The sequence below is a fragment of the Miniopterus schreibersii genome (assembly GCF_964146895.1).
Source record: "Miniopterus schreibersii genome assembly, chromosome: X".
NCBI lineage: Eukaryota > Metazoa > Chordata > Mammalia > Chiroptera > Miniopteridae > Miniopterus > Miniopterus schreibersii.
The window spans coordinates 25,513,174-25,528,014 of record NC_138104.1 but is presented as its reverse complement, the minus strand read 5'-3'; the positions used below and the strand labels follow the sequence as shown (position 1 = coordinate 25,528,014).

General features: G+C 36.9%; 1 protein-coding gene across 3 annotated transcripts in view; it reads right to left on the bottom strand.

Annotated features, from left to right (window-relative positions):
• Positions 1 to 13,117, bottom strand: part of RBM41 (RNA binding motif protein 41) — a 55,895-nt gene extending 42,778 nt beyond the window's left edge. The window contains exons 1-6 of one of the 3 annotated variants that reach the window (XM_081126771.1): positions 13,061 to 13,104; positions 9,952 to 10,068; positions 9,190 to 9,382; positions 8,696 to 8,900; positions 6,684 to 6,755; positions 5,819 to 5,853 (exon numbers count right to left, since the gene is read on the bottom strand). In XM_081126771.1, the coding sequence (XP_080982897.1) occupies positions 5,819 to 5,853; positions 6,684 to 6,755; positions 8,696 to 8,900; positions 9,190 to 9,382; positions 9,952 to 10,068; positions 13,061 to 13,068 (630 nt within the window). In that variant the 5' untranslated portion in view covers positions 13,069 to 13,104. Of the gene's footprint in view, positions 1 to 5,818; positions 5,854 to 6,683; positions 6,756 to 8,695; positions 8,901 to 9,189; positions 9,383 to 9,951; positions 10,069 to 13,060 lie in introns of all 3 variants that reach the window. The other 2 variants (XM_081126769.1, XM_081126770.1) reach the window with 2 other exon arrangements.
• Positions 13,118 to 14,841: the final 1,724 nt, after the last annotated feature.

Sequence of the window (14,841 nt, the reverse complement as noted above, 5' to 3'; positions counted from 1 at the left end):
AACACACTCACACTCACTCACACACACACACACACACACACACACACACACACACGGCAAAGGCTGGAAGGTTTTTTGGTTCAAGGCATTTAAGGAAAACTCCAATCATTAGCAGACCACTATGCTAACTGAACAGACTTCAGTGGCTGCACATAAGAAAGAATTCAAAATTTACAGAATTGGCTCAGTAAAGTAATTAAACAAATAAATAGCAACAACAACAAGGGGAATTGATTGATTTTCAGAGTTTTCACATTATATTATTTTAAATGTCTAATTTGCAACAAAATTACAAGACTGTTACAAACTAAATATTTGTGTCCCCCCAACCTCAAAATTCATATATTGAAACCCTACCCTTAATGTGATGGTAATGGGGGTGGGGTCCTTTGAGAGGTAATTAGGATTAGATGAGGTCATCAGTGTGGATCCCTCAGGAATGGGATTAGTGCCATCATAAGAATCATCAGAGAGCTTGCTTCTCTCTGTTCTCTTCCATGTGAGGATTCAACAAGAAGTTAGCAGTGTGCAACCCAGAAGATAATGCTGGAACATGATAATGCTGGAATCCTAATCTCAGAATTCTAGCCTCTAGAACTGTGAGAAATAAGCCTCTGCTTTTTATAAGTCACTCAGTCTATGGTACTTGGTTATAACAACCTGAGCTAAGACAAAGGCATTGTAAAAAAAGAAAGGGGGGGGAGTATGGCCTATACACAGGAAATTGATCAAAACTATCCTAAGGAAGCACATTTGACTTCTCAGACACAACTAAAGGAAATCATGTGTAAAGAACTACAAGAATGTTTCAAAATGCCATACCAAATAGGGAATAAAAATAAAGAGAAAGAAATTATACTAAAAACCAAATAGAAATTATGGAGTTGAAAAGTACAACACATTAAAAAAAATACACTGGAGGGGCTCAATAGAAGATCTGAACTAACAGAAGAATCAGCAAAATTTGAGATACGCTGCCTACCTCATCGGAGAAAGACTACTTAATCTGAGCAGCAGAAAGAAAAAAATAATGAAGAAAAAATAACAGAGACTCAGAGACCTGTGGGAGACCATTGAGCATACCAGCATATGCATAATAGAAAACTCAGAGAAGGAGAAGAAGGGTCAAAAAGAATACTTGAATAATTAATGGCTGAAAGCTTCCCCAGATTGATGAAAAACATTAATCTACATATCATAGAACCTCTACAGACTCCAAGTAAGATAAAATTCAAAGAGATCTACTTGGAGTCTATCCAAAGAAACACTTAGACATGTAGCCAAATTGTCGAAAGAGAAAGATGAAGAACAAATCTTGAAAGAAGCAAGAGAGAAGAGACCCATCATGGATAAGGGGTCCTAAGATTAACAGCTGACTTCTCAAAAGAAACTACAGGGGCCAAAAGGCAGTGAGATGACATATTTGGTATGCTGAAAGATAAAAGATTGCCAACCAAAAATTCAATGTCTGGCAAAAAAATTATATTTTAAAACTAAAGGATAAATTAAAACATTCCAAGATAAACACAAATTGAGAGATGTCATTACTAAAAGACCTCACCTATGAGAAAAACTATATGGAGTGCTTCAGGCTGAAATAAAAGGACACTATACAGTAACTCAAATCCACACAAAGAAAGAGCATTACTAAAGTTGACTACATAGATAAACATAAAAGGCAGTACAAATGTTTTTGTCTTTGTAACTCTTTTTCTTGTCCTATCTGCCTTATAACAACATAAAGCAATAATTATAAAAATGTTGATGAGCTTAAAATCTATAAAGATGTAATTTGTATGACAATAATAGTACAACAGAGGAAGAAGAGATCAGACTTAAACAGAAACAAAGTTTTTTAATATTATTGAAATTAAGTTGGTATTAATACAAACTAATTTGTTTAAGCTAAGATGTTAATTACAATCCCCAGAGCAACTACTAAGAGAATAACTTTTCAAACAGTAAAAGAAGCAAGTTAATTAAAATGATATACTAGAAATACCTATTTAACATTAAGGAATAAATGGAGTGAGAGAGGAACAAAAAAGATAAAAGACATACAGAAAAGCAAACAGCAAAATGGCAGATTTTGAAAAATCTACTTTATAAACTAATTCCAATTAAATACATTAAATATAAATGAACTAAACACTCTACTCAATTGGAGAATGGATTAAAAAGAAAACATGATCTAACTATTTGCTGTCTACAATTTAGATTTTTTTAAAAAGGTTAAAAGTAAAAAGATGCACAAAAGATATTCAATAAAAAAAAAAAAGAATCAAAATAGAGCTGGGCATAAGAATTTTGAGTCTTTTCTCTTTTTTCCTTGGTAAGTCTAGCTAAAGGATTACGAATTTTGTTGCTCTTTCCAAAAAGAACCAACTTTTGGTTTGTTGATTTTCCCTATTTTTTCAATTCTCTACTTCATTTTGGATCTAATCTTTATTATTTCCTTCCTTCAGCCTGACGGGGATTTAGTTTGCTCTTCTTTTTGTAGTTTCTTTTTTATTTTATTAAGTCATTATTTTCTTAGAGCAGTTATAGGTTCACAGCAAAATTGGAGGGAAGGTACAGAAATTTCCCACACAGTGCCCTGTCCCCACACAGGCATAGCCTCACCCATTATCAATATCTCCTATCAGAGTAGTACGTTTCTTACAAATAACGAATATAACATTGACACATCATAATTGCCCAGCCTATAATTTACATTATGGTTCACTCTTGATGTTGTATATTTTATGGGTTTAGACAAACTTTTATAGCTTATTAAGGTAGAAGTTTTGGTTACTAATGTGAGATTTCTTCTTTACTAATATGGGCATTTACACCTTTAAATATACCCCTAAATACTGCTTTTACTGCACTGCATAAGTTATGATATGTTACATTTTGTTTTTATTCATCTCGAGAAGTATTTTCTAACGCCCCTTGTGATTTTTTTTGATCAACTAGTTATTCAGTACAATGTTATTTAATTGCCATATATTTGTAGATTTCTTAATTTCCTTTTATTATTTTTTTATTACTGATTTTAGAGAGAGGGGAAGGGAGAGAGAGAAACATCCATGTGAGAAAGAAACATCGATGCGAGAGAGAAACATTGATTGGTTGTCTCCGTTCGTGCCCTGACCAGAGATTGAACCTGCAATCTAGGTATGTGTCCTGACCAGAACTCGAACCCACAACCTTTCATTGTATGAGACAATGCTCCAACCAACTGAGCCAAACCGGCCAGGGAAATGTCCTTCTATTATTGATTTCTAATTTCATGGCACTATGAATGAAAGTGGTGAGAGCGGACATCCTTGTCTTATTCCTGATATTGGGGAAAATTTTTCAGTCTTTCACTATTAATTATGATACTCATTATTAACACAAACATATGGCCAGATTACTGACAAAATGCAAAGGCAAGTAAATAGAGAAAGAATACTCTTTTCAGCAATTAGTGCTGGAACAATTGGACATTCATAGGCGAAAAAGTAAAGCCCAACCTAAATCTCATACCTTATATAAACATAAAGTCAAAATGTATCATAGATCTAAATGTAAAACATACAACTATAAAACTGTTAGGAGAAAAAAAGGAAACAGTCTTTTTCATAATCTGGTGTTAGAAAAAGAATTCTTAGACATGAGAAAAACAAACCACGATCTATGAAAGAAAAACTTGTCAAACTTGATTGTATCAAAATTTAAAGCATTTGATGAGGCAAAAAACTTGTACACTGAAAACTAAAAAATATTGCTGAAAGAAATTAAAGACACAAACAAATGCAAAGACATTCCATGTTCATGGGCTTAATATCGTTAAGATGTCAATGCTACCCAAAGTGATCGACAGGTTCAATATAATCTCTATCAAAATCCCAATGACAATTTTTACAGAAGCAGGAAAAGCCATCCTAAAATTCAAATGGTATTTGAAGGGACCACAGGTAGTGAAAACAATCTTTAAAAAGAAGAACAAAGTTACTGACTTCAAAACTTACTACAAATCTACAGTAATTAAAAGTGTAGTATTAGCATAAAGACAGAAATATAAAACAATGGAACAGAATGGAGAACCTCTTGTATTAATGGTCAAATGATTCTCAGAGAGGGTGCTAAGTCCATTTAATGGAGAAGGGCAGTGTTTTCATCAAGTAGTACTGAAAAAACTAAATACCAACATTAAAAAAATGAAGTTAGACCCTTATCTTATACCATACACAAAAAGTACTCAAAATGGACTAAAGACCTAAATGTAAGAGCTAAAACTATAAAACTCTCAGAAGATAATATAGGAGAAAAGCTTTACGACATTAGCTTTGGCAGTGATTTATTGGATATGACAGCAAAAACACAGGTAACAAAAGAAAAAATTGAGAAACTGGACTTCATCAAAAATAAAAACTTTTGTGCATCAAAGGGCACTATCAACAGAGTGAGAAGGCACATCATATATCTGATAAGGGATCAATATCCAGAATATATAAAGAACTGCTAAAACCCAACAAAAAATAAACAAACAACCCATTTAAAAAATAGCAAAGGACTTAAATAGACATTTCTCCAAAGATATACAAATGGCCAAAAAGCACATTAAAGGATGTTCAACATCACTAGTCATTAGGGAAATGCAAAACAAAACTATAAGGAAATTCCACTTCACATGCATTAGGATGGCTATTATAAAAATTAATAAAAGAAAATAACTGTTGGCAAGGGTACAGAGAAATTGGAACCCTTGTGCATTGGTGGTGGGAATGTAAAATGATATAGCCTTTATGGAAACCAGTATGGGGGTTACTTAAAAGAATAAATAAACACAGAATTACCATATGACCCAGCAATTCTACTTCTGGGTATTTACTCAAAAAAATTTAAAGCAGAGACTTCAACAGATACTTGTAAATCCAGGTTCATAGCAGCATTATTCACAACAGTCAAAAGGTAGAAGCAACACAACTGTCTACTGACAGATGAATAGATTAAAATGTGGTGTATCCACACGATGGAATATTAGTCAGCCTTAAAAAGGAAGGAAATTCTGACACATGCTACAACATGGATAACCTTGACGACATTATGCTAAGTGAAATAAGCCAGACACAAATACTATATGATCCCACTTACATGAGGTACCTAGCATAGTCAAATTCATAGAGACACAAATTAGAATGGTGGTTGCCAGGAGAGGGGGGAATGGGGAGTTAGCGTTTTTTAATGGGTACAGAGTTTCAGTTTGGAAAGATGAAAAAGTTGTGTAGATAAACGGTGGTGATGGTTGCACAACAATGTATATACTTAATGCCACAGAACTCAACACTTAAAAATGGTTAAAACAGTCAATTTTAGTTAGATATATTTTACCACAATAAAAAGTTTGTTCCACAAAAGACAGTGTTAAAAGAATGAAAAGACAAGCTACATAATGGGATAAAATATTTGCAAATCAGATATCCAACAAAGAATTGTGTTTAGAATATTATAAAGAACTCTCAAAAGTCATCAGGAAGAAAATAAACAACCCAATTAAAAACAGCCAAAGATTTGAACAGACACTTCAGCAAACAGGATATAAGGATGGCAAATAAGCATATGAAAAGATGTTCAACATCATTAGCCACTGAGGAAGTGCAAATTAAAACTACAATGAAATACCACTTCACAGTTAATAGAATAACTAAAATAAATATCAACAATACCAAATGCTGACAAAGATGTAGAGCAACTGGAACTCTCATACATTGCTGGTGGAAATGCAAAATGATTTAGCCACTCTGGAAAATGGTTTTGCAGTTTCTTATAAAGTTAAACAAACACTTACCATATGACCCAGTAATCCCACTCCTAGATATTTACCTTAGAGAAATAAAAATTTTATGTTCACACATAAACCTGTACAAGAATGTTCATATCAGTATTATTCATAATCACCATAACCTGAAAACAGCTCAAATACACTTCGATGGGTGAATGTATAAACAAACTTTGGAACATCCATACAATGGAACACTACTTAGCAAAATGAATGAACTATTGATACACACAACTTAGATGAATCTCAACGGCATTACACTGAATGAAAGAAGGTACTCTCAAAAGATTATATATCTTGTGATTCCATTTGTAAGACATTCTCTAAGAGACAAAACTACAGTGATGGAAAACAGATCAGTGATTGCCAGAAATTATGGGTGGAGTGGTGATGGAGCTCTGTCCTGACTGTGGTGGTGATTACATGAATCTAAATGAATTACATGATTTACAATTCACAGAACTGTATATAAAAAATCAGGCAATTTTATTGTAAGTTCATGTTAAAAATAAAAGAAAATATTAGCTATTATATCATCATCATCATCATCATCAATAGTTATACTTTACTGATTAATAAAAATATTCAGAGTTACTTGTGAAATAGTATCTAAAAATCATTAGGTTGTTTTATGTCTGATACAATAACTTAAAGGTATAGAGAAAAAACTCAACAACACTAAATGTAAAAGCTTTACAACTTCTTCTAGCTCCTCTCTTTAATATTCTATATCAGGATAATATGCTCTCTCTGGATCATTTCCTAGAAACATTGTTATATACTGAATATGGAATTAAATAAGCACTCAACTTAGAAGTCTGGGACCCTAGGTTACATTCCTAAATCTAACACTGTAAGAAAACTCTCGACTTGCCTTTTGTGCCTAATTTTATCTTCCTCTTCATTGAGGTCATGTACTTGTCTGCACTTGTCTTTTTGTGGTATGCTGTGAAGGTTTAAAGCAAGGAGTTTCAAAGATAGGAAACAGAACAGATTCATACACCACCCGCCCACCCCCAAATACCAGGCACTGCTCTAAGTGGTTTCCATGTATTACCTGAATTCTCCTAACAATCCTACTAGATAGCTACTATAAATATTCTCATTTTACAAACAAAGAAACTGAAGCATTAGAGAGGTAACTTGCCCAGAATCTTATAGCTAGTAAGTGAGGCACCAGAATTTTCCCAGGAGTATGCTTCCAGAGCCCATGTTCTTAATCAGTATGCTATAATGTCTCTCTACAAAGGCTATTCATTTGTTCTTTTCCTTCCTTCACCACTGTTCTTCCATGTCTGTGGTCTCTAACAAATCATTCATTCATTCTCATGGCTTTACCTATGATCTAAGCACAGATGATTCCCAATTCTAGAGATCTAGTTCTGACCTCTCTCCTGAGCTTCACTGTTGCATTTCTGTATCCTCAATATCTATATTTAATGATCCTGCCATTCTCACTAATTCAACATGTTCAGAACCAAACTCATTATTTTCCTCAAAATTTCCCCATAAAAGCTTTCTTAATTTTGACAATTGTTAAGTCACACAGCCTTGAAACATCTGGGTTACCTTTGACATACTCCTCTCTATTGACTGTCCTCCTTCAGCCTCAGTCAACAAGTTTTACCAATTCTTCCTTTGTAATGTCTCTTACAACCATACCTACCTCTCTTTCCAATTCCACTGCCATCTTTGTAGTCCATATCTTCATGCCTAAAGGACTGTATTACCTCCTAAATCATATCCCCTGCTTCCATCTTTTCCTCTTTTTCATCATACATGGTGGGACAAAAGTAGGTTTACAGTTGTGGGTAGGCAAAATACAGAGCTTATTCTTGTATTATTATTTATTAATTATTGTATTATTTTCCATATAAACCTACTTTTGCCTCACCCTGTATTTCTTGGTCACCAGATTAATCATTTTCGAATACTGCTTTTCTCATGTTACTCCTGGCTCAAAAACCTTTAACCATATCCCAGCTAACTAACTGAATACACCCCACCACAGAAAAGTAATTTTAGCTCCTTTGTTTCTCATAACACCCTCGAACACACCATAGTGATCACAAAATCTGCTCCAACAGAAATGCCTTTCTTTCTCCTTCCTAAAGAATAGGTAGTATTAAAGAACATTTAAATCTTACCTCCTCTGAGAGGACTTTTTTGGTCATGTTAATTCACAGTAGCCTTTCCCTCCTCTGAACTCCTACAGCACTTAACTGTATCTAGCATTGTTACCAAAATGTCATGTTTCTCTCAAAACTGATTGTAATTGGCACAAAGTCAGGAACCATTTCTTAAACTTCTGGGCACCTTCCACAGTGCCTGGCAAAACCTATCTGTTAATCTCATTCTTTCTGATTAAGACACAGACCATTCTCTATACATTTTGGGCTAATTTATAGTTCAGTCTAAAAACTTACAATCTAGCCTCACCTTCCTTTCTAGTGTCATCTCCTGTAATTAATTCCCTGCCAAGTCCTATACTGCCTACCACACTGAACTTTTCATTGTTCCAGGTCCTTTCACAATCTTCTTCCTATTCACCTATTATCTGTAATGCCCTCTCCACCTAGGTAACCTGACAAATATACGTTACTCCATCAAGACTTAGTACAAATGTCAACTCCTGGCTCCTCCAACTAGACTTAGATACTCTATGTTCTATGCTCCCTCAGCATTTTATTCGCATGTTTACAGACAGCAATTGAATTGCAACTAACTCTGAACATATTTGTCTCTCTTACAGGACTACACATTCCTCAAGAGTAGTAATAGTTTGACTTCCCCCTACCCTCTTCGCTAACTCTTCGTATTTAATATGCTGATGGTAAATCTCTCTCTCAGTGAAAGAACATAGCAAAGTTAGTGGCGATCACATACCTTGGTAATAAAGAGCCTTAAGGAAGGAGTGACGATCAGCTCCCTGAAATAAAGACTTTTCTATTTCCATTTCTCGCCGGGTCAGCTGTTTGCTCTTTGCAAATCTCTGTGGCAGGCAAAGGATGCGCTGGCGCTCCGAGATCCTTTCTTCAATATCTTGAAGACAGTTTTGTATTGCTTCAGGGGTTGCCCTCAGTCTCGTCCTCTGAAACCAGAGAAATGAGAGGGCATATATCATAGAGGACACACCCTGAAAGGGATAGTCTGATCCCTCAAGTAAGAAAGAAGATGATCAGGGCCCAGAAAGGAGCATTTACAGATGTTGCAGCTAATCAGTCAAGGGATAGCTTCTCTTTTCCAAGGTCCCTGTCCTAGGAACCAAAGAAGATTCAGACACAAAGTTCAGTTTTGTAAGAACTAAAAATAAAAAAGTTCTTGGTGCCAAATGAAGAGATACTGCTCTCCATTTTCTAGAAAAAAATTGTCCCACTCACCTTTTCACCTGAAACATGGCTCTTCCAGATTAAGATCTCTGTTTCATTGAGCCCTAGTTCCCTAAGAGCAGCAGTTTCCTGGTCCTTTTCATGCAGTGTTTGGAACTGGGATAAAGTCATAGTCCCAGCTGCTTCCTTCCCAAAGGGCTTGTACATAGTACCAGGAGCAAAGCTCTCTTTCTTAGATACACATCTGCAAACCAAGAAGGAAGAGAGTAAGAACATCTTCAAGTTACCAAAATTCACAGAAATGGAGCTTGCCATTAAAAGAGGCACAATGAAACTCATCAACAATTTCTCTCTCAAGTGCTATTTCTAGGCTGAAACACCACTACAACAATATGGAACTCCACCAATAGTCCCCTCATCCAGGACTAATAATTGACTGAATCAAATATTTATTTATTGAATATCTACTATGCATCAGGCATTGTGCTGGGTACTGAGGTTAAAAAGATATAAATGGTTTCTGCCTTTGTGGAAGAACACTGGAAGGAGACGCAAGTAAACAGGCAATGATAATACTGGGTTCTAAGTGCTATGTATGTTAAGGGAAGACACAGGAAAGGTACTTAGCCTAGACAAAGTGGAATATGGGAAGATTTGTAGAGGAAGAGACACAGAGGCGAAACCCTGTCTAATATGTAGACGTTTGTCAAGGAAAGCGGGGTGGGAGAGGAGTGTTCCATCCAGGCTTTAAGAGGGTCACCTAGAGGTGAGGGTCTATGATACTCTATACCTGTTTGCAAAGTCAGTACTTACTCCTCAAAGGAGACAGAGGTGTCAAGTTGATGCTGAAGGAGGCTTTTCAGCTGCCTCTCCCCTTCTGTTTCCAACTCTTCCAGGACATGCTCATCACTCTTCACACAGCTGTTTACCCTGGAGTAGATATAGGGATATATACAGAAAGCAGACGAGATAGTGAAATCTCAGAATCTATTCTTTACCTATATTATCTACCTTTAGTGAGCCCATTTGTTCAAAGACCCTTCTCTAACAATCCATTGTACTTTATTATTCATTCCACAAACATTTCAATACCTACTTACACACAACACATTGTAAGGTACTGATGGAGTCAAAGGTATTCAAGACATAGTCCCTATCCTCAAGGAGTTTGCAGTTTATTTAGGGAGTTTGCATATATATTTATATGAGTGTATGTGTTGTATGCATGTGCCTGGCAGGGAGGAGAGAGGGAGTGGGAGGGGAGGGGAGGGGAGGGGAGGGGAGGGGAGGGGAGGGGAGGGGAGGGGAGGGGAGGGGAGGGGAGGGGAGGGGAGGGGAAGGGAGGGGAGGGGAGGGGAGGGGAGGGGAGGGGAGGGGAGGGGAGGGGAGGGGAGGGGAGAATAACAATACAAAGAAGCATAAGCCACATTAGGAGTTCACAGAAGAAAGAAATGATTGGGAGCTAGGAGGGTAAATGAAGACTTCTTAAACTGGCATTTAAAGGGCTGGGTGTGATGAAGGAAAGAAGAGGGAGAGCAAGTACAAGGAGATGCTCTGGGGGATAATGAGAAGTTCAATTTAGCTGGCAAGCAAGTATGGGATGACTGGGGATTAATCTTGGAGGGGTAATTGGACTCAGATTGTGAATGGCCTTAAATACATCAACGAAGGGGCCTAGGTCTTAATGTATAGGTATTAGAAAGTAATTTATTAGGCAGTTAAATGACATGGTACAAGTGATGGTTTAGAAAAAAGAATGTGGTTATAATATGCCTTATGGATTAGTAGGAAAGAAACCAGAAGAACTAGCTGGAAAACTATGTATCAAGGATAAGGTGACAAAAGTCCAAACTAAAGTGGTAATCGTGGACAGAAATGAAGAGTTAGACAAGAGAGGCCCTTTGAAGGTAGGGGTAAAAGAGAAGTAAAAGATAACCTCCAAATTTCAAGCTGTGAAACTGAGAGGATGATGGTTCCAATGAGGGTAGGAGGAAGCTCCAGGTGAAATAGTTTGGAAAAGGGAACATCAGTATTGCTTTAGCCATGTTGAGTCAACTACCTATTACAACTGAAACACCAGCATGAAGTACCAGGAATATTCAAAGACATATTGAGTCTAAGGTGACAGTATAAGTGATATTGGCTAAAAGGAAAGTGAGATATGGGAGGACTGTTGCACAGATAAGTATCAGGATGAACAGGGAAATATCAAGTCATCTGTAGTGTCAGGATCTGGAGCTGTGAAAAGAGGAGATCTCCAAAGGAAAAAGCAAAGAAACAAATGTGAAAAGGATCATAACATTTGTAGCCTAGGCACTACTGTGTAGAAATCTAGGTAATGCTAACATAAGCTAACTAACCATAAGTAATTGAAAACACTAATTCGAGTACAAAGAAATAGCAGAACTATTTAATAGGCAACAACAGATTATAAAAGACAGAAACAAAAAAATGATCTAACTCCATGAGAAAAATAAATATTAAAATACTTTCCTTATAAAACAGTCCTTTATTATTGGGGTTGGGAAATATCCCTCATAATTATAAGCAAGATTCTCATGCTCTAGAAAGACTTATACCGATTTTGGGAAACGTTAAAATATCCTTAGGCCCAGAGTTTTAAAAATCCTTTTTAAGTGTCTTAATTTTTATTTATTATCTAGAATTCAGAAAGTTCTTGCTAAGTTTAAAGTGTCTTTGAAATCAATAAACCATAGCTAAATACATCAGTACACATGAATCTCAAAAGGAAATGTTGAGTTAAAAAAAGCAAGCCACAGAAAAATGTATACGTGTCCATTTATATAAAGTCAAAAAATGGATAAAATCAGCAACGTTTTGTTTAGGGATAAATTCCTAAGTGGTAAAGGTATTTTTTTAAAAGCAAGGGAATTATAAGTACGAAATTCTGGATAGTGGTCCTTGAGGGGGTAGAGAGGTGAAGTTATCAGGGAGGGGGCACACTGGGGACTTCTAAGGTATTGGTAATGTTCCAGGTCTAAAGCTTGTAGTGGGTATGAGTAATTTATTAGTCTTTAAGCTTTATATATACATTATTTTACATGTATGAGATATATCATAAGAATCATTTTTTTAAAGTCATTTTGAGGCAGGGAAAATCAGTTCCAGTTTCTTAAAAGATGCAAAAACTGACAGTGCAGGACAGCATAGCATCATAAATAATTGTAAATACACAGCCCTATTCCAGAGCTATTATTCTACTTGCAAAGTGAATACAAAACTAATTTAATGAGGAACCTTTGAAAAGGTTTGTGTTCTGTCTAACTGGGAAGCTCAGGCTTTGGGCAATGACCGGCCAAGTTAAAGCTGCCGTTTCCTGCAGAACCAGTAGGGGGAACTGCTCGCACCAGTGCCTTTCTTTTCCAATGATATTGAATCGGTTTTGTACTTGCCTTCTAAATTTGTAGAAACAAAGTGTGACTTACTTTAAGATTTGAAAACGGTACATGCCCGCGTTTTCTTTAATACACAAACCCTGCAAATAAAGGCGCCCACCCTGGTCTCCTTTCGGAGGACAGGGTGGAGGTAAGGGGAGAGGCGCAGGCCTGGGGCTTTTCCGGAGCAAGGCTTCAGTAGGCCAAGACCCTTTCACCTGGGTGGGTCCATTTTTAGTAGGAAGAAGCCACAGCATCCGTCCGGCTCCCGAGGCCCGCGCCATGGCTTAGATGCCTGGGCTGGAAGGACATTCCTGTGGGAACCCGCAGCGGCGGCGGCCCTTCCCGAACTTCGCCCTGCAGGCCCGCTGAGTCCGTCTCCCCAGCCCCCTCCTCTTTTGTCTTCCCTTTCCCAGGAAACCCCATGCCAAGAACGTGACATACCCCACGCGCAAAGTAATAAAAGCCATTTTAAGTTAAAAGGTAAAACAGAGCTCCCTTCCCCTCCTGCTCAGACAGGTCCTTACCTCTTCATGTTTCCACAGGCCCTTTTCTCTAACTTGGGTAAATAGGCCGCGGACTTCAAGTCCCAGAACTCTGCGCGGCCGACTCTGAGGGGATTGTGGTGGAGTGCGGGGCTCTGGGAATTGTAGTAACGCAGAGCTAAAGAAACGGAAAGAGAAAGTACATTTTGAGTAACCGGTATGTAATAAATTCTTCAACTATTTCTCTTGAGTTTCTCTTAGAGGTTAAAGGCAACACCCCAAATACCCAGCTCATAAACGTAGGAGTCACCTTTGACTTCTGGACCCTCTCATTCGGTATCACCAAATTCTGGCGCCCCCAACTCCCCTCGAATGCGTCCTTATTAGCCTCGCTTCTGCTTACAAGGACTTATCCCGCCTACCTGCTGTTTCCAGTGGAGCTTTTGGTCAACCCTCCAGTGTAGCTGGAATGATCAGACATAAGTCTGAGGACATCACTTGCGCTAATGGTTCTCTTCTATCTGTAACAGAGGCTTACGAGACATTTACTTCCGGAGAATCAGAAATCCATGTGTATTCAGGCCCCGAAACCTTTTATTAATTGAGGTGAATCAAGACAGGGGTATAGCATAGTGGTTAAGAACATGGGCTCTTAGTTCCCAGAAATGGAAATACAGATGTTCTTAAGTATATGAAAAAAAAAATGTTTAATCTCACAAGATGGAAATTTCAAAGTACGCTGACTATAAAAAACTTGATCTGTTATCCTCAAAACTGTCAAGTTCAACAAAAACATGGAAAGTCTGAGGAACTGTCACAGCCAAAGGAACCAAAAGAGACATGGTAATGATTAAATGCAATGTGGTATCCTAGATGGATCCAGATCCTGGGAAAGAAAAGGCTCCCTAGGTAAAAACTAAGGAAATATGAATAAACTTACACTTTAGTTAATGATAAGAGTCATGAGCTGTGACAAATATACCAGAGTTATATTAATATGTTAACATTAAGGGAAACTGAGTGGAGGTATATGGAATTCTGTACTGTGCAACTTTTCTGTAAACCTAAAACTATTCTAAAAATAAAGTTTATTTTTTAAAAGCACACTGAAGTAACATTTTTGACCTACCAGATTGGTAAACATCCACAAGGTTGAGAACACACTTGTTTTGTTAAGATCGTGGGGAAATAGGCACTCTCAATACATTGCTAGTAGGAATATAAATTGGTACAACCTTTGGGGAACGCAAATGAAATCATAAATGCACATTCCCTTTAGCACAGCAATTGAATGTATATAAATGGTATCCTCAATGCTATGTATGCTCAAGTATGTGTATATTTACTGCAACATTGCTTATAATAACAAAATACTGAAAACAACTTAAATATCCACAAATTTGATACATCCATTCAATGGAAAACTGTGCAACAGTCTCAAAGATGACCAAGTTCTCTATGGACTGCAACTGAACAATTCTAAAAATATATTTAGTGCAATAACAAAGTGCAGAACAATGTACACAGTATGCTGAGTAAAAAAAGGGGGGCTATATGTATGTGTTTGCTTATATATGCATACAATACCTCTGGGAAAACATACAGACAAGTAGTAAGTGAATGCCTTCAGGTAGAGGAACTGAATGGTGAGGGACAAGGGTAGGAAAAACTCTTCATCTATATCTTTTTGTACCCTTTGACTTTTGAATTACATGATTATATTACCTAGTTGATCTTTTTAAAAAAAAAATTAAATGGAACCATTTTTATATCACAAAAAGCCAAAGAAGAAAAATGGGTTTTGGGGGTCACAATGTTTGGAT